General features: G+C 41.6%; 1 protein-coding gene across 1 annotated transcript in view; it reads right to left on the reverse strand.

Moving 5' to 3' along the window:
• The window catches only part of LOC103277473 (zinc finger protein 347-like), a 30294-nt gene extending 12534 nt beyond the window's left edge, over window positions 1-17760 (reverse strand). Inside the window, exons 1-3 of the mRNA XM_008074821.2 lie at window positions 17698-17760; window positions 12228-12354; window positions 11623-11751 (exon numbers count right to left, since the gene is read on the reverse strand). Of these exons, the coding sequence (XP_008073012.2) occupies window positions 11623-11751; window positions 12228-12354; window positions 17698-17760 (319 nt within the window). The remainder of the gene's footprint in view (window positions 1-11622; window positions 11752-12227; window positions 12355-17697) is intronic.
• Window positions 17761-22631: the final 4871 nt, after the last annotated feature.

Consider the following 22631-nt stretch of genomic DNA (forward strand, 5'->3'; position numbering starts at 1 on the left):
CAAAGCCACCACCAACAATCACTGGGAAGGAGAGAACCAATTCAATAAGTGGTGCTGGGAAAACTGGCTGACTACATGCAGAAGATTGAACAGGAACCCTACCTATCACCATACACAAAATCAACTCTAAATGGATCAAAGACCTAAATGCAAAACCTCAAACTATAAGAATCTTAGAAGAAAATGCAGGAGGCACCCTTATGGAAGTTGGAATAGGCAACCAATTCCTGATCAACTCCCCAAAAGTGAATGCCATAAAAAATAGACAAGTGGAACCTCATTAAACCAAAAAGTGTTTGCAAAGCAAAAGAAACCATCAAGAGAGTGGGGAGACAGTCCACAGAATGGGAAAAATATCTGCCAATTGTAAATCTGACAAAGGCCTAACATCCAGGCTCTACAAGGAACTCAAATGTGCTAAAAGGAAAAAGACAACTCTATTAAAAAGTGGACAAAAGATATGAATAGACATTACTCAGAAGACATGTGAGCAGTCAACAAATACATAAAAAAATGCTCAGCCTCACTAATCATCATCAAAGAAATGCACATTAAAACCACACAAAGATACCACTTAACCAGTCAGAATGGTCATGATCAATAACTCAAAAAACAACAGATGCTAGAGAGGATGTGGGGAAAAGGAAACACTTCTACACTGTTGGAAGGAGTGTAAACTAGTACAATCTGGGAAACAGTGTGGTGATCGCTAAAAGATCTGAAAATCAACCTTCCGTATGACCCAGCAATTCTAGGAATATTCCTGGAGGAACTCAAATCACTCTATAAAAAGGATTCCTACACACATATGCTTACTGCAGCATTAGTCACAATAGCAAAAACACGAAACCAACCGTGCTACCTATCGAAAGTGGACTGGATAAAGAAAGTGTGGTACATATACATGATAGAATTTTACAGAGCCATAAAGAAAAACAAAATTATGGACTTCGCAACAACTTGGATTAACTTAGAGTCTAAAATACTCAGTGATTTATCACAGAAACAAAGATCTGAGTACTACATGTACTCACTCTTAAGCAGACTCTGAACATTTATCATAATACTATAAGAAAGGGATTGGCGGGCAGGCTCAGTCAGCCTGCAATCCCAGCACTTTGGGAAGCCGAGGTGAGTGAATTGCCTGAGCCCACAGGTCCGCGATCAGCCCGGGGAACTTGGCGAGACCTCGTCTGTACAGTAAATCAAAATCAGCCGGCATGGTAGCATGCACCTGTAGTTCTGGCTACTTGGAAGGCTGAGGCGGAAGGATCGCCAGAGCCCAGGGGTGGGAGTGGGGTGTGCATAACATCAATAAGGGCACACAAACATTACCTGTACAATGACCACTTATGTACCTAATCCCCATGCCCACCCCTCGCCACACACACAAAAAGAAACCCAGCAGAGCTGAGGTAAAATAATCTCCGTTGACTTCATGTACTGCACCCTGATCCAAAAAGTGGGCTCCCAAGGTCTCAGGCAGTCCCCGCTACGGCACTGCCGGGCACATCCCAGTGGTTGTTCTCATGGGTTGAAGTCAAATGACTAAGGGTTTTCCAGGCTGAGATTGCACACTGCTGGTGGCCCTGTAATTCCAGAGTCTGAAGGGTGGGAGCCCCGTTCCCACAGCTCCACTAGGCAGTCCCCCAGTGGGGACTCTCTGTGGGTGTTCTAACCCCACATTTTCACTCAACATTGCCTTAGTAATCGCTCTCCAGGAGCTCTGTCCCTGCAGAAGGCTTCTCCTTGATAATCCAACTTTTCTAAAATTATCTACCGAAAGCCAAGTGGAAGCTGCTAAGCCTCCACCACTTTTGCATTCTGTATACCTGCAGAGTTAACACCGCAGGAAATCCACCAAGGCTTAATTTGTGGGCTTCCGAGTGGTGGCCCAAGAATACCTGGAGCCCGTTCAGCTATGGCTGGAACCAAAGGGGCAGTGATGTGAGAAGCAGCATCTTGAAGTGGCGCTGGACAGTAGTACCCAGAACCTGTCTGCTGAAACCATTCTGTCCTCCTAGACCTCTGATGGAAGGGGCTGCCTTGAAGATGTCTAATACGCCTTCAGGACCTTTTCCTCAGTCTTTACTATTAGCACCTAGCTCCCTTTGGTCAATGCTAATCTCTCTAGCAAGTAGTTAGTTGCTCTGCAGTACCCCTCAATTCCGCTCTGAAAATGCTCATTCCTTCTTTTGCCACATGGCCAAAATGCAAATTTTCCAAACATTTATGCTCTGCTTTCTTTTTAATTTTAAATTCCACCTTTAGGTCATTCATTGACACAGTAAAGTCCATATATGACAAACCTGAAAAGACAAAAGCCAAAATGGAGTTACCTCGGCCATTTTGGGCCGGCGGCTTGGTGTTGGTTTATACTTTTGTCTTGTAATAGTGAATAATGTCTTACTTTATAATAGGTTCTGTTAACTCCCTTGCTCTGAGGTAAGCCTGATTACCTCTTCTGTCTAGAGCCATTGATAAGCAAAGCTGTGACGTACCTCTAGTAACTGGCACCAATAAATTATAATTAACATCTTTGCTCCAATAATTTGTTTCTAGCTAGCAGTTCAGTCATCCTGTTTACATGACAAACCACCTGGTCTCCAAGATGAAAGAAATGCATAGTCATAGCGGCAACCAGCCCTCCTGCCATCTCCCCCCAAAATGTTTCTCTATCCTCAGCCCTCTTGCTATCTCACCCATAAACAGCACACCCCCAGCTAAGTACGTTTTGGTTCCCCAAATCCAAGGACATTCAAAAATTAACATTTGTGTCTTAAGACTTTGTTGTATAGACCTTGGCCCAAAAACCCTGTCTACATGATCAATTACCTAAAACTCAGGCAGCTGGCATCCTAAACAGCTAATCACTCCAGCAACAACAACTCCCTCCCACCCTCATGTTTCATAGGAATGCTCTTTATAAAACTCTTCACATCCCCTGGCTCCTGAAAAAAACTTTATAAACCCCCAGCCTCAGGTATTCACCATTGTACTGTTCTCTTGGCATCTGGCCCCCTTCTCCTCTCTTGGGGAAGTACATAAACTCTTTTTCTGATATACTCTTTGAATAAACTATTTTTTTCTCATCTTTCTGGGCAAATTTTTGCTTTACATGTGACACTAACTCAACTCACCAACCTAACAAAACCCACCGCTAATAGCCTACTGAATAAAAATAAATGGAAAGCCTTTTCATTAAAATCTGAAAAAAGGCAAGGACGCCCACTTTTATCACTTTCAGTCAACAGAGTACTGAAAGTCCTAGCCAGAGCAAATAGGCAAGAGAGAGAAAGAAAGAAAATCCAAGTTGGAAAGGAGTAAGTAAAATTACCTTTGCAGACAATGTAATCTCGTATTTAGAAAAACCTACAGACTTCACCAAAACCTCTCAGAACTGATAAACAAATTTAGTAAAGTTGTGGCATTTCTATACACTAATAATGATCGATTGGAAAAAGAAATCAAGAAAACAAACCCATTTACAATAACTACCCAAAAGAAAATAAACCCACTAGGAATACATTTAATGAAAGATCTCTATAAGAACTATAACTGGTAAAAGCAATTGAAGGGCGGGGGGAGAAAAAGGAAAGACATCCGATGCTCGTGGATTCAAATAATTTTTTTTTTTGAGTTGGAGTCTCACTCTGTCACCTGGCTTCGACCTGCTGGGCTCTGGCGATCCTTTCATCTCAGCCTCCCAAGTAGCTGGAACTACAGGCATGCGCTACCATGCCCGGCTGATTTTTTTTTTTTATTTATTGTAGAGATGAGGTCTCGCCAAGTTGCCAGGCAGGTCTCGAACCCGCAGGCTCAAGCAATCCACTCACCTCAGCCTCCCAAAGTGTGGGATTACAGGCTAAGCCACCGAGCCCAGCTTCAAAGAATTAATATTGTTAAAATGTCTATACTACCCAAAGGCTCTACAAATTCAATGTATTCTATAGCAATGAAATTCTTCACAGAAACAGAAAAAAAAATCCTTAAATTAGAATGGAGCCACCAAGAACACCAGATAGCTAAAGCAATTCTGAACAAAAAGAATAAAGAGTAAATATAGTACCAGTATAATTTCAAATTATACCATAAAACTATAGTAACATAAACAGCATGATACATCATAAAAACAGATACACAGACCAATGGAAGAGAACAGAGAATCCAGAAATAAACCCTTGCACTTAGAGTCAACTCAATTTTGACAAAGTTGCCAAGAACATACATTGGAGAAAGGACAATTTCTTTAATAAATGGTGCATCAGAGCTCTAAAACTACTAGAAGAAAACATTGAGAAAATGCTACAGGACATTGGTCTGGGCAAAGAGAAGCTTTCAAAAGCACAAGCAACAAGAATTACATCAAACTAAAAATTTTCTGCACAACAAAGGAAACAATCAACAATGTGAAGACACAATCTACACACTGGATGAAAACACTGTGAAACCATTAATTCAACAAAAGATTCACAAACAGAAAATACAAGGAACTAAAACATCTCATAAGCAAAAAATAAAACAATGTGGCTAAAAAAGAGCAAAAGTCCTGAATAGCCAGTTTTCAAAAGAAGACTTAGAAATGGTCAGCAGACCTATGGAATAATGTTCAAAATCACTAGTCACTAAAGAAATACAAATCCAAACCACAATAAGATATTTCACCCCAGTTTAAATGGCTATTATCAAAAAAGTAAAAAAATTACAGATGTTGGTAAGGATGTAGAAAAAAGAACACTACTACACTGTCGTTGGGAATGTAAATCAGTATAGCCATTTTAGAAAACAGCATGGAGGCTTCTTAAAAAGCTAAAAAGAGAACTACCAAAAATAAAGTCAAAGAAACCCCACATTCAGAGATTAGAAGACTTAACACTGTTAAGATGTCAGTAACAACTAAAGCAATCCACATATTCAGTAAAATCCACAGCAAAATGCAATGGCATTCTCTGTAGAATTAAGTAAATCCATGCAAAAATGTATACAGAATAACACAGCAAAATGAAAAGCAAAATAATCTTGAAAATGAAAATAATTGGTTTCACACTGTATGATTTCAAAATTTATTACAAAGCTACAGTAACTAAAACAGTACTGTACTGGCATAAAGATATATACCCCAATGGAACAGAGGAGAGATGCCAGAAACATCTGACATCTATCATCAAAAGATCTTCAACAAGGGTACTAAGCCCATCTAAAGAGGGGAACAATCTCTTGAACAAATGGTGTTGAGGAAACTGGATATCCTTGTGCAAAAGAATCCAAATGGACCCTTACTTACCATATGCAAAGATTAACTCAAAATAGATCAATAACCTAACTGTAAGACCAAGACAACAAAACACCTAGCAGAAAATATAGATGACAAAGTTTATGCTACTGGATTTGAAAATTATTTCTTGATAGGACATAAAAAGTGCAGGCTACAGAAGTAGAAATAGACAAAATGGACTACACAGAAATCTTAGAATATTGTGCAGGGAAACAAAACAATGGAAAAAATAATGGAGATGAAAAATATATTTGGAAAATATTTATCTGATTAGGGTTTAATACTTAACTCCTACAAATCAACAACCAAAAGATAACTTAATTAAAATATGGGCAAAGACCTTGACAGACTGTCCCCAGAGACAATATATAAGTGGCAAACAAGTATACAAAAAGATGCAAAATATCGGTAATCATTAAGGAAAAAAACAGTGAAATATCACATCGCACCCACTGAGACATTTACTGTGAAAAACAACAGAAAGCAAAAAGGTTGGCATGGATGTGGTGAAATGGGAGACTTGTACCATGCTGTTAGGAAAATAAAATGGTACAGCAGCTACAGAAAAAAGTTCCAGGACCACTTGAAGATGTCAAAATCCAAGCAGGCTTACATCCCTTATATCAAATCATGCAGTATTTACATATAAGCTACACACATCCTCAAGCATGTTTTAAATAAACTCTAGATTACTCATAATACCTAAAGTAATGCCTATACTTCTTTCATGTGGATTCAGCATAGCACCAGATGGCTGTCAAATGCAACTTTGGCTTTTGGAAAATATCTGGAATGTTTTTATTTTGAATATTTTCAATCTGTTGTTGGTAGAATCACAGAGGCACAACCCGTGGACATGGAATCCCAGATATGGAAGGCTGATTGACTGTATGATGTATTATGAAATACTTAAAACCAAATTATCACAAGAACCCACAATTTTACTTCTGGGTATTTATCCAAAAGAATTGAAAACAGAATCTGGAAGAGATATTTGTAAACCCAAGTTCACAGCACTATTATTCACAATAGCCAAAAGTAAAAGCAACTCAGATGTCTGTTGCAAATAAACAGATAAACAAAATGTGGTATATACTTACAATAAAACATTATTCAACCACTAAAAAGATAAAAATGCTGTTCTAAACTATAACATGAGTACAACTTGAGAACAGTATGCTAAATTCAAAAAGCCAGTTAAAAAAGAAAAATAAGCAGGGCGCAATGGCTTATGGCTGCAATCCCAGAACTTTAGGAGGTGGAAGCATGCAGAAGCAAGCAGACTGCTTGTTAAATAAATAAATAAATAAATAAATAAATAAATAAATAAATAAATAAATCAGCTGGGTGTGGGGATATGCTCCTGTGGTTCCAGTTACTTGAATGGCTGAGGCAGAAGGATCTCCTGAGCCCAGAAGGTCGAGGCTGTGGTGGCCGAGAGCATGCCACTGCACTCTAGCCTGGGCAACAGAGTGAGACTCCGACTCAAGAAAAAAAAGGAGGGGGAGGGGATGAGTTTAAATACCCATAATATTCAAGTGAAACTAAATTAGAACAACAAAACATGAGATGTTTTACTTTTGTTGTGCTCACACAATGTAAAATACTTTAAACAGTAATTTGACAAATACAAAAAGGATATGAGGTTATGGGTAATACTACTACATTTATTTTAGTACATAGCTGTTTAACTATGAATGAATAAAACATTCGCATGGAGTTATTCAAAATTAATATATCTGACTTCATAACTATTGCCAGAACACAAGTAACTTTACAGAAAAATTAAGTAAATGATCCACAGACGAGAATGGCTTGTACTGAAGGGTGCTATTAGGGACAGCATGTGGAACCATATCCTGGCAGTACGTGGAGACCCATGGAGGAGTTTGTTAGCAGCAAAAGTAGCAAATAGGAGGTAGGTTAACAAGTAACAAGCGAACGTTACAGAAAATTCAGATAAAAAAAAGATGGGGAAAAAACTATTCATGTATTACTCCTTTACACACAATGTCCCACCTGAGGAAATACTAAATCTAGCAAACCACTTGGATGTCCCTTCTAAGGGGACATAAAGAGGCTGCTGGTGATTATACAGGTCAAACTTATGCTAGTGCAAAATTTTCAAAAATGCATATTTCCTTGAAGCTTCCCATTCAAATTGCATGAAAAAATAAATAAAGAGATGGAACATATACTGAGATATGACTGATCAATTGAGAAATGATTTTCAGAAATCACAAGTGTGTCCTTCCACATCGTCTCTGAACAACAGACTGGACGATAAGTTACATATTATTAATGTGGGAGGAAGAAAATGAGACTGGGTTTTCTGCTCAAACAGAAAAACACCACATGGAAGATGTCCTGCAAATTACTACTGCACAACATATATTAACGAACCTGCAACGCATGTCGTTGACAGCTTCACATGCTACCATGTTAGAAAAACATAAGATATAAAATTTTGATTTTTTTGGTCACAGATAAGTTCTTCAGTGTCCAAAATTCCATTATAAGCTAAATATCATTATAATTAAATAATTGGTTCCAATGCTATCCTATATAATATGAAGTGATTTGTTTTTCACAATTTCATAAAAGTACAAGATGTCTCTGAGTGCAAAGGGTTAAATTCAGGAATGCAATTACCAGAGCCTCAGAAATTCTGCAGAAAATAGAGGCAATATAAACAACAGTGGAGAAGTCCAAGGAGTATAAGACATGGGATAAGTGTACCATAAAAAGCTATAATATATTTAAATATTGCTTTAGTATATCAAAATGGGTATGATATAGCTAGACAAAAAAGGTTAACTATTAGGATATACTATTTGCTCCAAAAAGAAAAAGTGAAATTTAAATAAACAACATCCACAAAGTATGTCTCAAAATCAGAGAAGGCACTAAAGAAAATACAATGTGTCCCATCCTTGTCCCGTCCTCATTCCCCATCCCCCTTCCCGAGTTGGAGTCTTACTCCATCGCCCAGGCTGGAGTGCAGTGGCATGTTCATGGCCATCCCAGCATTGACCTGCTGGGCTCAGGTGATTGATCCTTCCACCTCAGTTTTCCAAGTAGCCAGAACTACAGGCGTGTGCTACCACACTCGGCTAATTTTTTTTAATTGTAGAGATGAGGTCCCACCAAGTTGCCTGTGTTGTTCCGAACCTGTGTGCTCAGGTAATTCCCTCACCTCAGCCTCCCAATTTGCTGGGATTACAGCCTTAAGCCACCGTAACTGGCCTACAAGTGTCATAATTAAGACAGAAACTTGTTCAAGAATATATTCTTAAGATATCAAAGATTCCTATTTACACAGTCATAAATTCAATTGACAAAAATGTACTTTATAGTAGGTACTAAGATAAAACAAGAGTAAAAGGAATAATTAAGACTATCTTTAGAGCCAGGTACAGTGGTTCATGCCTGTAAACTGAGTACTTTGGAAGGTAGTAGAGAGAGGGTTGATTACCTTCCTTAGCCCTGGGGTTGAGACCTACAAAAATCAAAAAAATTAGCCAGGCAAGGTGGCATGCACTTGCGGTTCCAGCTACTTTGAAGGCTGAGGAAGAAGGATCGCCTGAGCCCAGCAGATCAAGGTTGTGGTAGTTGTGAGTGTACAACTGAACTTCAGCCTGGGCAACAGAGTAAGACTCTGACTCAAAAAGAAAAAAAGAGAGACTATCTTTAAAAGGTTTTGGGCCAGGCTCTGTGGCTCTGCCTGTAATCCCGCGCCTTTTGGAGGCTGAGGTAAGTGGATTGCCTGAGCCCACGGGTTCGAGACCCGCCTGGGCAGCGAGACCTCATCTCTACAATAAATAAAAAAAAAAATCAGCTGGGTGTGGTAGCACATGCCTGTAATTCTGGCTACTTGGAAGGCTGAGGCGGAAGAATCGCTGGAGCCCAGCAGGTCGAGGCTGTGGTGGCCAGGAGCGGCCACTGCACTCCAGTCTGGGCGACCGAGTGAGACTCCAACTCAAAAAAAAAAAGAAAAAAGGTTTTGGAGTTTGTGTACATGTTAGATTAATACCTGGTGAGCCACATCATCTACACTTAAAAAAGAAATCTAAAATATAGTAGTTCCCTGCAAGTGTTCCCCACATTACAGATACAAAACATATTTTAAAAAATATGGAACTACCGATAAAATAAAAACCTAGTTCATTTATAATACATGGAAATTCCCAAAATGATTATTTTTCAGCAGTGGCTTAAATACATCATGGAAAATTAAAATCAGAGGACTCATTTCAGTCAGCTATGCTCCCCATGTGGACCCGGGAATCCAGTGCTGGACCTTTTTGTCAAATGTCTTTCCTGTTCTCCTGAGCTCCAATCTCAGAAGAGCCAACCTACTTCCCTGTTACACACACCAGTAAAGTGTGGATAAAACAGAATGAACAATAGCTGAGGGACCTGGTAAAGTAAAATCCATACATTGCATCTCTTCCCTGGTTCCTGACACAGAGCCCCTAATCACTTGGCATTTTGTGGATGACAGGAGCATGAGTTGTTCTAATGAGGCAATTTCTGTGATTTCTTGGATGGCAGCTGGTCACCAGAAAGACCAGGCCATGATTAGAAGCACAGAACTTTCAGCACCAACAGCAATCTTCCAGAAAGGCGAGAGAGGGGCTAGAGATTGAGTTAATATCCATCATGCCTGCCTGACAAAGAATCCATAAAAATTGCTAAACTATGAGGTCCAGCGACCTTCTAAATACTAAGTACATGCAGCATCTGCAGAGACCACGGAAGCTCCCAGCCCCTTCCCACATACCTTGCCCTGTGAACTCTTCACCTGGTGGTAAACCATAACCTTTGAAATATATATTTTTGAGTCGGAATCTCACTCTGTCGCCCAAGCTGGAGTGCAGTGGCACGTTCAGAGCTACCGCAGCTTTTACCTGTTGGGCTCAGGCAATCCAACTCAGTCTTCAAAGTAGCTGAAACCACAGGCATGTACCAATTTGCTGGCTAATTTTTTGATTTATTGTTGAGACGAGGTCTTGACAAGCTGCCCAGGGTGGTCTCCAGTTCCTGGGCTTAGGCAATCCTCTTGCCTCCACCTCCCAAAGTGTTGGGATTACAGGCATGACACCACTGCATCCAGCCTGAAACATCTTTTATAATAAGCCAGTAAATGTGTTTTCCTAAGTTCTGTGAGCTGTCATAGCAAATTAATTGAACCCAAAAGGGTCATGAGAACCCCGACTTACAGGTGGTCAGTCAGAAGGATAAGTGACAACTTATTTTCAATTGATATCTGAAATGGGGGCAGGCCTAGGGACTCAAAACATAACCTGTGGCATCTGATTCTAACTTCAGGTAAATTGTGTCAAAATTGAATGACAGGACCACCCAAGAATTGGCTGCTGTTGGGGAGAAATTCCCACACGTTTTGGGGACCAGAAGTGAAGTATTCTGTGCTGAGTGGCACATGAGAGCAGGAAACACACTTTAGTTTTTTCCCCATCTCAAAAAGACCTGATCAGGCAAAGAGGACATGAGACAGCTCCAAACAGGTTCTGGGACACCAGATGTCAAGAGGAGCAGCCAGTGTTTCCCCATCTTTTGACTAGGTCTTCCAAGTACATGAAATGGGTAGAAGCTGAATAGGTCAAGGTATCAAGACTACAGAGCCCACAGTTCTGCTCTACATGGACAGAGAACCGAGCCTCAGATGGAAGCAACTACAGAAGGAGAGACCATGGGGGAAAGAGACCCCTTTAAGACATCCCTTCCTGTGCCCTCAGAGTCAAGGGATCAAAGAGTTCACAGAAGCCAGATGACAGAGTGTTGTCCATCATGATAAAGACTTTGCCTTGGCTGGGCACAGTGGCTCGTGCCTATAATCCCAGCACTTTGAGAGGCTGAGGAGGGATGGCTTCCTGAGCTCAGGAGTTTGAAACCAGCCTGGGGAACACAGTGAGACCTTGCCTCTACAAAATTAAATTAAATTAAAAAATTAGCCAAGCATAGTAGTGCACGCCTATAGTACCAGCTACTTGGGGGACTGAGGTGCGACATTCACCTGAACTCTGGAGGTTAAGGCTGCAGTGAACCATGATAATGTCACCGTGCTCCAGTTTGGGTGACAGTGGGACCATTACTCAGAAACAAAAAACATTTTGCCTTTGTCTTTGTTTGAGCTGCAGCACTACTAAAGGGCAACAGGACATACTATCACACGTTTGAAGGACAGTGTTAAGTGGGGGAAAAGGAAAGATTTCTGTTCAGAGCTCATAATTTAAACTTTTGTTTTCCCGGCAAATTTCTCCACTTGTAGAGAGTTTCCCAAACACTAATGCTGCTGCTTACATTCTGCTCATCTGAGCTCTTACCTCTGTTCACACCTCTGATACGTTCCCAGCCATCTGGATTTTTTGCTATTCTCACTTCACTCTCCACAGTCCAGGGCTCTCTTTCTTGCTCCAACATGGAGGTAACAGGCATGCCAGAAAGAGAGATTCCTGCTCATAAGAAGAAAATATCATTATGTGCTGGGGCCTTGACAGAATCTCAACCCTGTGCTAAGGTAGGAGAGAGGACATTGCAGATGGATCTTGGAAAATATTTCAAATCTTATCCCCTTCTGCCTCCTTCTGAAATTTAGGGAACAATGTAACATGCAGACATCTAGCTCTCTTCCAAGAACCACTGAATCACAAGCATAGCGGTAGAAAACAAGGAACTGGATATTTTAAAAGCCTGCCATAAGATTTTACGTGTACTTAGTTCTGAAACGACCGCAAGTATCACGTTGAATGTAGAACGTTCAAACAAGGGGGATAGTTAAAGTCGAGAAAAGCATGTTACCAAGCTTTTCATTTGTGCATCTAGAGAGCTTCATTTCAGTCAAACAAGGCTGGGCTCCCAAGAAGCAACAAGGGAAAACACAAAGATATCCAAGGGCACATCCTGCCTTCTGAAGGGACATTATCCTTACCCAGGGAAACCAGGTTCCTATAATTCTCCAACATCACATCCCTGTACAAAGCTTTCTGGGCAGGGTCCAGGCATGTCCACTCCTCCTGAGAGAATTCTATGGCCACATCCCTGAATGTCAAAGGCCTCTGAAATGAAAACAAAGTAAGGGGTTATAGGGAGAGTTCTTATCTTCACACAAAATGAGAAGAGGAGAAAGGTGAAAGGAGCAATTCAACTGAAGTGAGTATTCTGACAGGTATTTTTGAGCATATTATATTTCCCTAATTGTATTTTATTATTTATAATATCCTCTAAATCAGTGTGGATTTCTCATTTTTCTGGACAATACAAGAAATATACAAACAAAAAAATCGACACTGGATTATCTCTATACTATTTTTGACACACCAAGTGACATGTAGTATGTAGTTGAGCTAGAGGAAAGTATTGTCTTCAGAGATGACAAGGTTCAAAGTGACTTTAAAAACAGGTCAGAATTTAAAATCCATGCCTGGGTGTGGTAGCTCACACCTCTAATCCCAGCACATTGGGAGGTGGGGGTGAGTGGATTTCCTGAGGCTAGGGGTTCAAGACCAGCCTGGGCAACTTGGCAAGACCTCGTCTCTACAACAACAACAACAAAAATTCATGGAGCTTGATGGTACTAGCCTGTAGTTCCAGCTACTTGAAAGGTCGAGGTGAAAGGACTGCCTGAGCCCAACAGGTTGAGGCTGCAGTAGCTCTGAACATGCCACTGCACTCCAGCCTGAATAGAAATTCTGACTCAAACAACAACAAGAGAAGAAAAAAAAAAAAAGAATTTAGAATCCAAGATGAAGACAGCAATAGCAATGATGGAGAATTTGGAACACTTCCCATGGTCTAGGCATTATTCTCCATGCTTTAAATGTACTAACTTATAAAGTAACGTGATAATCAAAGATTTGTTCCCATCCTACAAGGAAGCAACTGTGTCACAGACACTAACAAACTTGCCTCAGGTCAAGCAGTTAAAAAGCCCAGAACAAGCACCTGAGCACAGATATCTAAGAAAAAGAAGTGAATCTGAAAACTCAAATAGTTAAAGAACAGATACGATTAACAAAAGTAAGCTGACAGTTGATTGCTTAACTGAGAAAACAAAACAACTGCAATAATGGAAACATAGAACTTCATAAAAGGTCATTATGTATATACACACACACATAGTATATAGCAAGCATTTACCATAGTACTATGCCTAGTACTATTTTACTCATTAATGTGACAGTGTGGAACACATTCAAGGTCATGGAAACTATTTAAGTGATAACTTCTATTGTTAAATATAAAACTGAATACGTTCTGATGGGTGATTGGTAAGAGCCATGGGCTTGCTCATGCACGTGCTCTTGCAGATATATATGTACATACTTTAATAAACTCAAGCCAGGCACAGTGGCTCATGCCAGTAATCCTAGGGTTTTGGGAGGCAAAAATGAGAGGACAGCCTAAGCAAATGGGTTCGAGATCAGTCTGGGAAACAAGGCGAGACCTCGTGTCTACAATAAATGAAAAAAATTAGCCAGGTGTGTGCCTGTGGTTCCAGCTACTTGGAAGGTTGAGGCAAAAGGATCGCCTGAGCCCAGCAGGTCGAGGCTGCGGTGGCTGTGACTGTGCCACTGCACTCCAGCCTGGGTGACAGAGTGAGACTCCAAAACAAACAAACAAACAAAAAAACCTAAAATAAGATGCGCTGTCTCTCAATGTCATATTTTTTCAATGATTTTTTTTTAAAAAATCACCATTTTAGGACACGTGCATTTTAAACACATAGGAGCAATGAAATGTGTAAACTATTCTTGATTTAGTTCACCTACGTTTTTCTGTATTGGACTAGAAAAACTGGTATGAACATCAAAAAAGAGAAAAAACAACACCACATTACTATAATGAAGGACAAAAACCACATGATCATCTTAACTGATACAAAAAAGTTATCAGAAAAAAATCCTACACCCTTTCATGATAAAAAAAATTAAATTAGGAACAGAAGACAACCTCAGGATATTAGGTTTGGAAAGGAATTCTTGGCTATTACACCAAAAGCTTACAGGAAAGAAAAGCAAGAATAGTCCAATGGAACTGTATCCAACTTCCAAGTTTCTGTACCTTAGAGGAATCAACCAGAAGAGGGAAAAGGCAACCCACACAATGGGAAAAGATTTGCAAATCGTATATCTGATAGGTGTTAATACCTAGATTGCATTAGGAATTTCTAAAACTCAGTGACAAAAAGTCAGATAACCCAATTAAAGAACGGGGGCACAGGACAAGAATAGATATTACTCCAAAGGTAAACAAATAGCCAACAAACATGTGAAAAGATGTTCATTATCCTGAATCAAAAGACAAATGCAAATAAACACCACAGTGAGATATCCTCTCATGCCCACTAGGATGGCCACTATCGACAGACAATACCACGCATTGGAGAGGATGCAGAGAGATCAGAACCCTTGTGCACGACTGGGACGCATGTAATATGGTGCATCCATTCTTGAAGTCAGTAAGAGGGTTCCTCAAGAAACTAAAAAGAGGACTACCACATGATCCAGCAATCCCACTTTTGAGTGTGTAGATGAAAGATTGAAAGCAGGCTCTTGAAGAGATATTTGCAAACCCATGCTTAATCAGAGCATTATGCACAATAACTAAAAAGAGGAAGCAACCAATATGCCTACCTACAGATGAACAGATAAATAAAATGTAGTGTATACATGCAGTGAAATATTATTCAGTCCTAAAAAAGAAGGAGCATGGTACAGTATGTAGAACCTGAGGGATATTATGCTAATGGAAACAGGTCAGTCACAAAAGGACAAATACAGTGAGTTCACTCATATGGAATACCTAAGGTAGTCAAAGGCATACTGACATAATCTAGAAAGATGGTTGACACCTGCTACAGTGAGGTGAGAGGGGGAATTAAGTGTTTACTGGGTATAGTTTCAATTTTGTAAGATGAAAAACTTCTAGAGCTACGTCGTACAATGTTAATATACCGAACGCACCTGAACTGTAAGCAAGCAAATAAACTTGACTGAAAGACAGGATCAAGGACCAGTAAAGCCAATTCTTATTAGAAGATGTGGTAATATAAAGACCTCTATGACTAGAGATCCAGTCATTCAAACACAAGAGAAACAGATGAGACTTCAATGACTCTTCACTGTCATGTCAAAAGAGAACCAACATGATTTTGAAAAAAAACAAAACGAAGGGGTTTGTCAAACTACATATGAACCTCTTATGACATACATAAAATGTAAAAATGAACCAAATACCTACAGTAAGACAAACACAAAAATTCAAATAAAATGGAGATATAGACATTATTTTAGTAAAACGTTAGGCCTAAAGGGAATGGTGTTTTTGTAATAATTTTGTAGTCATTTATTCGGCCTTCCAAATAAAAATGAAGCAAATAAAGGCAAAACAAAAAAAACAGAAAACATGAAGGAAAGATCTGTTTCACACCAACAAAAGCATAATCTAAAAACACATCAGGGAATATACAAAAAATAGGAATCACAGAATTTAAAATAGACCTTAAAATACATTGAAAGAAAATAGAGTCAATCATGAAAACCCATTTTATATTATATATGTCCAACAAATAATGAAACTTACACATGCTCACATGAGACTGAAAAATAGAAAAACAGAGGGTTGTCATTTTCACCATATTTTCAAAATATAAAAAGAATACAGTAGTAAGTTTTGTTTGAATGAGGGTGAAATCTCATGGGGCATTAGTGGGAGAGGGCACCTTTGCCACTGGGGGTGGGGGAGAATCATGCCAGATGTCAACAAAAGAGAAAATGCTTCAGCCTAGAAGAAGCCATCACTCTTGTCAACTGCCCAATCTGGAGGAACCCTCAATATCTATAGTGAAGTTGGCATGCTCAGTGTGGCATTCTTTCTAGGAAAAACTGTAAAGGACTTACATGACATTGTCATTCAGAAAATGTTCCAACAGAGATATAAAAGCAAGTTACCATGTTTCATACCAACATGAAAACACGTAAATTCTCACAGCTACCAGGATAAAATAGTAAAATAATAACTGAATAATTTTTTCTAAATCTCATAATCATGTGGAAATACATTTTTACAAAACTTGTCCTAACTCCTACCACAGAATTAACAATAGTGACTCCCAAGTGAAGGAAGGATAAATAGAGATTGACAGAAGGCCGGGCAAAGTGGCTCATGTGGGTAATCTGAGCACTTTGGGAGGCTGAGGTAAGTCAATGCTTGAGATGAGCTATGGTCACCCCACTACACTCCAGCCTGGCCAACAGAGTGAGACCCTGCCTTAGAAAGAAAAAACTGTCAGAAAAGGGAAATGGTCTATATCTTGTGGTCGAAATTGCATATTTTTGGAGAGTTATAAAGCAATCACATATAACGTTTGAAAGAAAAATAAATATATTCTCTCAATGGATGGATCAAGAATATGCCTTCAGGACAACCCCTCAGGTCTCCTCCCACTGTGGGAGCTTTTCTGTCCTCTCAATAAATCCTGCTTAAAAAAAGAAAGAAAAGCCGGGCTTGGTGGCTCAGCCTGTAATCCCGTGCCTTTGGGAAGCTGAGGTGAGTGGATTGCCTGAGCCCGCGGGTTCGAGACCCGCCTGGGCAGCGAGACCTCATCTCTACAATAAATCAAAAAATCAGCCAGGCATCGGAGTGCATGCCTGTAATTCCGGCTACTTGGAAGGCTGAGGAGGGAGGATCGCCGGAGCCTAGCAGGTGAGGATGCGGTGGCCGGGAGCGGCCACTGCACTCCAGTCTGGGCGACAGAGTGAGACTCCAACTCAAAAAAAAAAAAAAGAAAGAAAGAAAGAATATGCTTCCATCCTCTGATGACAAAAAGTTCTGCTCCGACATCTGAGCAAAAGTATAACAATTTTTACCTAGAACACTGATTTCACAGGAGTCTCTGCAGGAACACCACAATCTCCAAGGAATGGATATACTAAGAATGATTTAAACAGTCTCCTGTTGTTAGGTAGCTGCTACAAATGGTGTATAAAACAAAGTAAAAATATTTCCCCTTCCTGATCTTCTTTCCTAAAATTTAGCAGGTACTTGTGCACATGAATATAAGAATTTCACATGCAGCTCCTCTAACCCTGATCTAGAGAGCTCATGGTGCACCCAGACATGGCCCCTCAACAACCCTGCTGCCCAACAGCTCTCACACCACAGGACCCACACCCCCAACTTCATCCACGTATGGGTGTGAGCCCTTCCCAGACCATGCCCGGTGGAGCCTCCTCACACGTTCACATCACTGGGTCATGGGGAGATGGAAATCTAAGTGGAGACAAGAGGGAATGAGGTAAGGCAGGGGTGAGTGTGAGCAGACATGGCAGGCAGGATGCTTCAGACACAGAGGGGACTTTGGAAAGGGATAGAACAATCCACTGAGACATTCATCTTACCTGAGAAAGAGCCATCTCTGACGCCTTTTCTTGCCTCTTACAGACTTCTTCCTCACACACCATGACTCTTTAGAAGTCAACCCTGAATGTCAGATAATGTGCTGTTTATTACTCAGAATCAACACACTCCCTCCCTGTGCCACAATCACACACACATGAAAGACCTCACCCTGTAGAAAGACAGTCCTCTACCGCCCACTGCACCAAGGAGATAAGAACAGTAAACTGACCAACAAGTGAGTTTTGAGCCCCTTCTTCAGAACCTGCTCCCTGCCTGGTGAAGTCCACACACTGGCTGAAGCAGTGGGGAGCTGGGCTGGCTTGAGCTCCCCTCCAGTGCACAGACCCAACCCTGACCAAAACCCATGCAGAGCACAGCCACCCCTCAACTCTCTGTGGATCACAGGCTGACCTCAGCCCTCAGAAATGGAGGACACAGGGCCTTAATGTCCAGTGCTGGATGCAGACTAGAATCACTTGGAGCACTGCAAATATTAAGACCAGGCCTCTACCTGACTTACGTGAATGAGAGTCACCAGGAAGGGGGCACAAGAGACGTTTCTACAAAACACCTCAGGACTCTAATGAGAAGCCAGGGTTGAGCTCCACTCAGAGGGGCAGGCCCTACACACCTCCCACCTTCTGGCTCTGCTCTGCTCTCCCCTTGGGGCCTTGTTTTCATCAGGATCCAAATCGTGGAACTTGAAGAAAAAACACACAGAGCAGACAATATGGACCGGAGGTAGGCATGAGGGTCTGGCTGTAAGGTCAAATGAGGGAAGCCATAGGGCCACAGAAGTCCCCACTGAGAAGGTGACATCAGAACAAAGATCTGGGAAGGAAGGGTGTTTGTACTTGCAGCTGAAGGGTCAGAGAGTTCTAGGCGGAGGGACAGCCCAAGTGAGACCCTGAAGCAAGAGCTGCCTTGGCCCCAGGAAGAGGAGAAAGACTTGTGTGCCTGGAGCAGAGCAAGGACACAAGAGGAAATGAGGTCAGAAATGTCCTAAAGGGGCATATCAGGAAAGGCCCAGGGCTCCAAACTGTTATCTCCTACAGCTCACGACAGTTTCCAAATCACTCCTCCTCTCCCCTCACTCTGTCTGGGGTGCCTCCCCCTTTGGGGTCCTCTCCCTAGCCAGCTGTTCATCTCTCTGGAGAACAAAATTTTTCTCTCCATTTCTCGTTGCTTTTGTGCCCCTGCTACTTTATAGGCTTCTTTCACTGTGTCCCTTTCCAAATCCCTCACTCATCCAATACTTTCTCCTCTGTGTATGGGTTTACCGCCTTCTTCCTCTTTCTGGATGTTTCTATGTATTTTCACTTGCTCTTCGTCCCACATTCACATGGAGGGCGATGGCCTAGGATGCTCGCCTCCGGAAGGGCACGTGTTCAAGCGTGGTGGAATCTGGGCAGGAAGAACACAAGACAGGCCCGGGTCACCTCCCTAGGTGCCGGGTCAGGGGAAGCGGTGGATGCGACCGGGAGACTCGGGGAGCGGAGAGATCAGGCTTGAGGAAGGGAGGTGGTGGGCGACGGGGCTTCAGGGGGCAGAAGGGGTGTGCAAAATCCCAGGATCAGGCCACGCGGCCTCTCCTGCCCTGGGGCTGTGGCGCTGCGTCCGGGGGACCGACAGGGGCAAGGCTTGGGAGGCACACAGGGCGTGAATCCACCTCGTGGATGAGGACTTTACACCGCGCAGGGACGGCGGAAAGGTCAGGAATCGGCTTCAAGCAGGAAAATAAAGCGAAACTAGGTGTCCACATGGTTCTAGGGCATTAAAAACACACGGCAGGACAAGCCCCGGAGCTACTGACACCAAAGGGAAGCGACCGCCGGGGACTCATGAATTTGCCTAGGGTGCAGGGCGCGGCGCGGGGACATAAAGGGTTGTAGGGACCCCCGCAGTCGGATACGAAAGTGCTGGGGGACCGCGAAGTGCAGGCTTAACACAGACAAAAGGAAACTCACACGCCGTGACCTTCACTCCACGCGGTCCGCTTCCGGGTCTGCAGGAAACTGCGCACGCAGCGGAAAGACCAGAACTGGGCGGGGCCTGGAGAGTCTGGGGCGGGGTCTGGGGAGTCCGGGGCGGGGTCTGAAGGGCCAGGGGCGGGGCCTGCGTATCCCTGCTCCTGGCTCCGGGCGTGATTCTGCTCTCCCGGCTTAGAAGTCAAGACCTACCAGTGAGGCTGAGTCGGCTCCGCGGTCTGGATCTGGGGTTCTCTCTGGGAGGATCAAAATGGGAACAGGGACTGAACCCAGGAAAGTTCCTGCCACTAAAAAATTGATTTTAGCATTTTAACTAAAAGCGCTGGAATTGTCTGGGAAGGGGATGAAAACTAGAATGTGAAATGCAAAGTCCTTTGTGGGCAAAATGTGTAATTTCATGCTGATGCCCAAGGGAACAGAATAGAAATCCTTTCCGTTCTATTTTCCATTCATACCGGAGGAAGTTCACCCTGTGGTCAGTTCCAGAGACGTTCATAGGGACAATACCTGGTGTGTGGAGCATGGAGGGCAAAAGCCAGTGCTGTTAGTTCACCACCTGTTTTAATAAACACAAAACCTTTTAAAAAAATACAAATTGTGTAGCTGTTCCTTACACTACTTTATTACACACTTCAGATGATTTACCTTAAATACCTTTGAGATTAACTTTGTTGACATCATAATATCAATAATTTCTATATATACTGTAATTTCAAATTCACTCTACATGCACTCTGAATGTAATTAGAAAACCTACTTTTTATTTAAAAGTTGTAATCTATTTTAGGTCTTTATTTATTTTTTTGGTTTTCTCTTTTTGGATGTTCTGTCAATTTTGGTTACCAAAATAATCTTCAGGAGACATTTGTATTTATTTTGACCAAAAGAATAATCAGTTTTGCAATATTTCTAAGTGTATTTGGTAGGCAGATTACTCTTTCATGTGAAACCTGAAAAAAGTAAAACTTGGTTATCAATTTTAAATAACCTTGTTTCTACCAGCAATAATTTAACGACGATATCTGTGAGTTAACATATACTGGGAAGTATGATTTTCTCTCACATCTCTGTTTGTGGAAGGTTTTATCCATGAAGACGTAGTAATCAATTGAAGTATGATCATGTTTAGATAGGAAAATTAGCAAATTTAACATATTAGTGCATTAAAATGAATAGAATTCCCTGCCGTGTCACACAAATGAATAGAAAAAGATATGTCATCATAGTTTCAAAAGATGCAGTGTCTAGGATATGTTTGGGGATCTCTACAAGGTAGATTATCTTGTATTATACCAGCAGTCCCCAACCTTTTTGGCATCAGGGACCTGTTTTGTGGAAAACAATTTTTCCACGTAGTGGGGAGGGTGAGGGGTGGGGTGTTTATCAGGCACTAGATTATCCTAAGGAACACTCAACCTAGATCCCACGCATGTGCAGTTCACAATGAGGTTTGCACTCTTATGAGAATCTAATGCCGCGGCTGGTCTGACAGAAAAGGAAGTCCACTAGCCCGCGCTCACCTCCTGCTGTGCAGCCAGGTTCCTAACAGGCCACGAACCAGTACCAGCCTGCGGCCCTGAGTTTTGGGGACTCCTGTATTATGCAATATTGCTAAGTAGCTGTCTTGCCAAGAAAATAACTTTCAACAAGAACTTCCATGATCTCATGAAAAGAGATAAGTTCATTGTGGGGACTTTCGTTAAACTGAGAACAGTAGATGAAAAGTTGATTATAGCTTAAAGTCAAGATTCTATTTTGCACAGTCATCCCTGGTATTCATGAGGGATTGGTCCTAGGAGTGTAACAGACCTCAAGTATGGCCTCTCATCACTCAAAGACAAACAGGAGACAAAGGAGGGTTGGTGGAAGGAAAGTGACATTTATTTTCAAAAGCTGGCAGATTGGGAAATGGCCAGGGTCGTGCTTCAAAAAAAAAAAAAATCATTTCAAGATCTTGGGCTGAGAGTAGGGGACTGTATAGATCAAAGATAGAATGAGGGGTATTCAGGAGTAGTGTAGGATACAGGGTAATGTGTTTTGTTTTGATGATTATCCTACTGAACAATGAGGCTTTCGGTGCAGTTTGTTCCAAAATAAGCCCCTGAAATTTCTCAAGTAATGAAGTACACAATTAGAGCAATGGGTATGTGCTTAATCACAATCATAGGATCATTGACTAGAGGGGGCCAAAGAAAAAAATACAGGAAAAAAATTAAAGAAACTCTTGTGTGTTTCTACAAGCTGCACTATGAAGTTAACGAGAAAAATAATTTTCAAAAGCTAGGATTTGCGGTTACAGGATTCTCCAGATACCAAAATCTGAGGATGCTCAACTCCCCTGTACATAATGACATAGCATTTGTATGTGACCTACTGCACATCTTCTTGTGTACTTTAAATTATCTCTAGGACAGGCGTGGTAGCTCATGCTTGTAATCCTAGTACTTTGGGAGTCAGAGGCAGAAGAATTGCTTGAGTCCAGGAGTTCAAGACCAGCCTGGGCAACATAGTGTGAGATCTCATCTCTATAAAAAAATTTTAAAATAGCTGAATGCGTTGCAGAAAGTCAAGGCAGCAGTTAACTGTGATCATGCTACTTGCATTCCAGACTGAGAAACAGAATGAGACCCAGACTCAAAGAAAAAATATGATGAAAATTAGCATATTTAAATCAGGACCTGGCATTGTATAGAATAAGACAAGAAGATGCATTGCCACATTTTTAAAAGATGCAGTATCTGGAGCCGGGCTCGGTGGCTCAGCCTGTAATCCCGCGCCTTTGGGAGGCTGAGGTGAGTGGATTGCCTGAGCCCAGGGGTTCGAGACCCGCCTGGGCAGCGAGACCTCATCTCTACAATAAAAAAAAAAAAAAATCAGCTGGGCATAGTAGCGCATGCCTGTAATTCCGGCTACTTGGAAGGCTGAGGCGGAAGGATCACCGGTGC

The sequence above is a fragment of the Carlito syrichta genome, unplaced genomic scaffold (genome assembly GCF_000164805.1).
Source record: "Carlito syrichta isolate Samal-C Ts95f unplaced genomic scaffold, Tarsius_syrichta-2.0.1 Scaffold117926, whole genome shotgun sequence".
NCBI classification, from domain to species: Eukaryota; Metazoa; Chordata; class Mammalia; order Primates; family Tarsiidae; genus Carlito; species Carlito syrichta.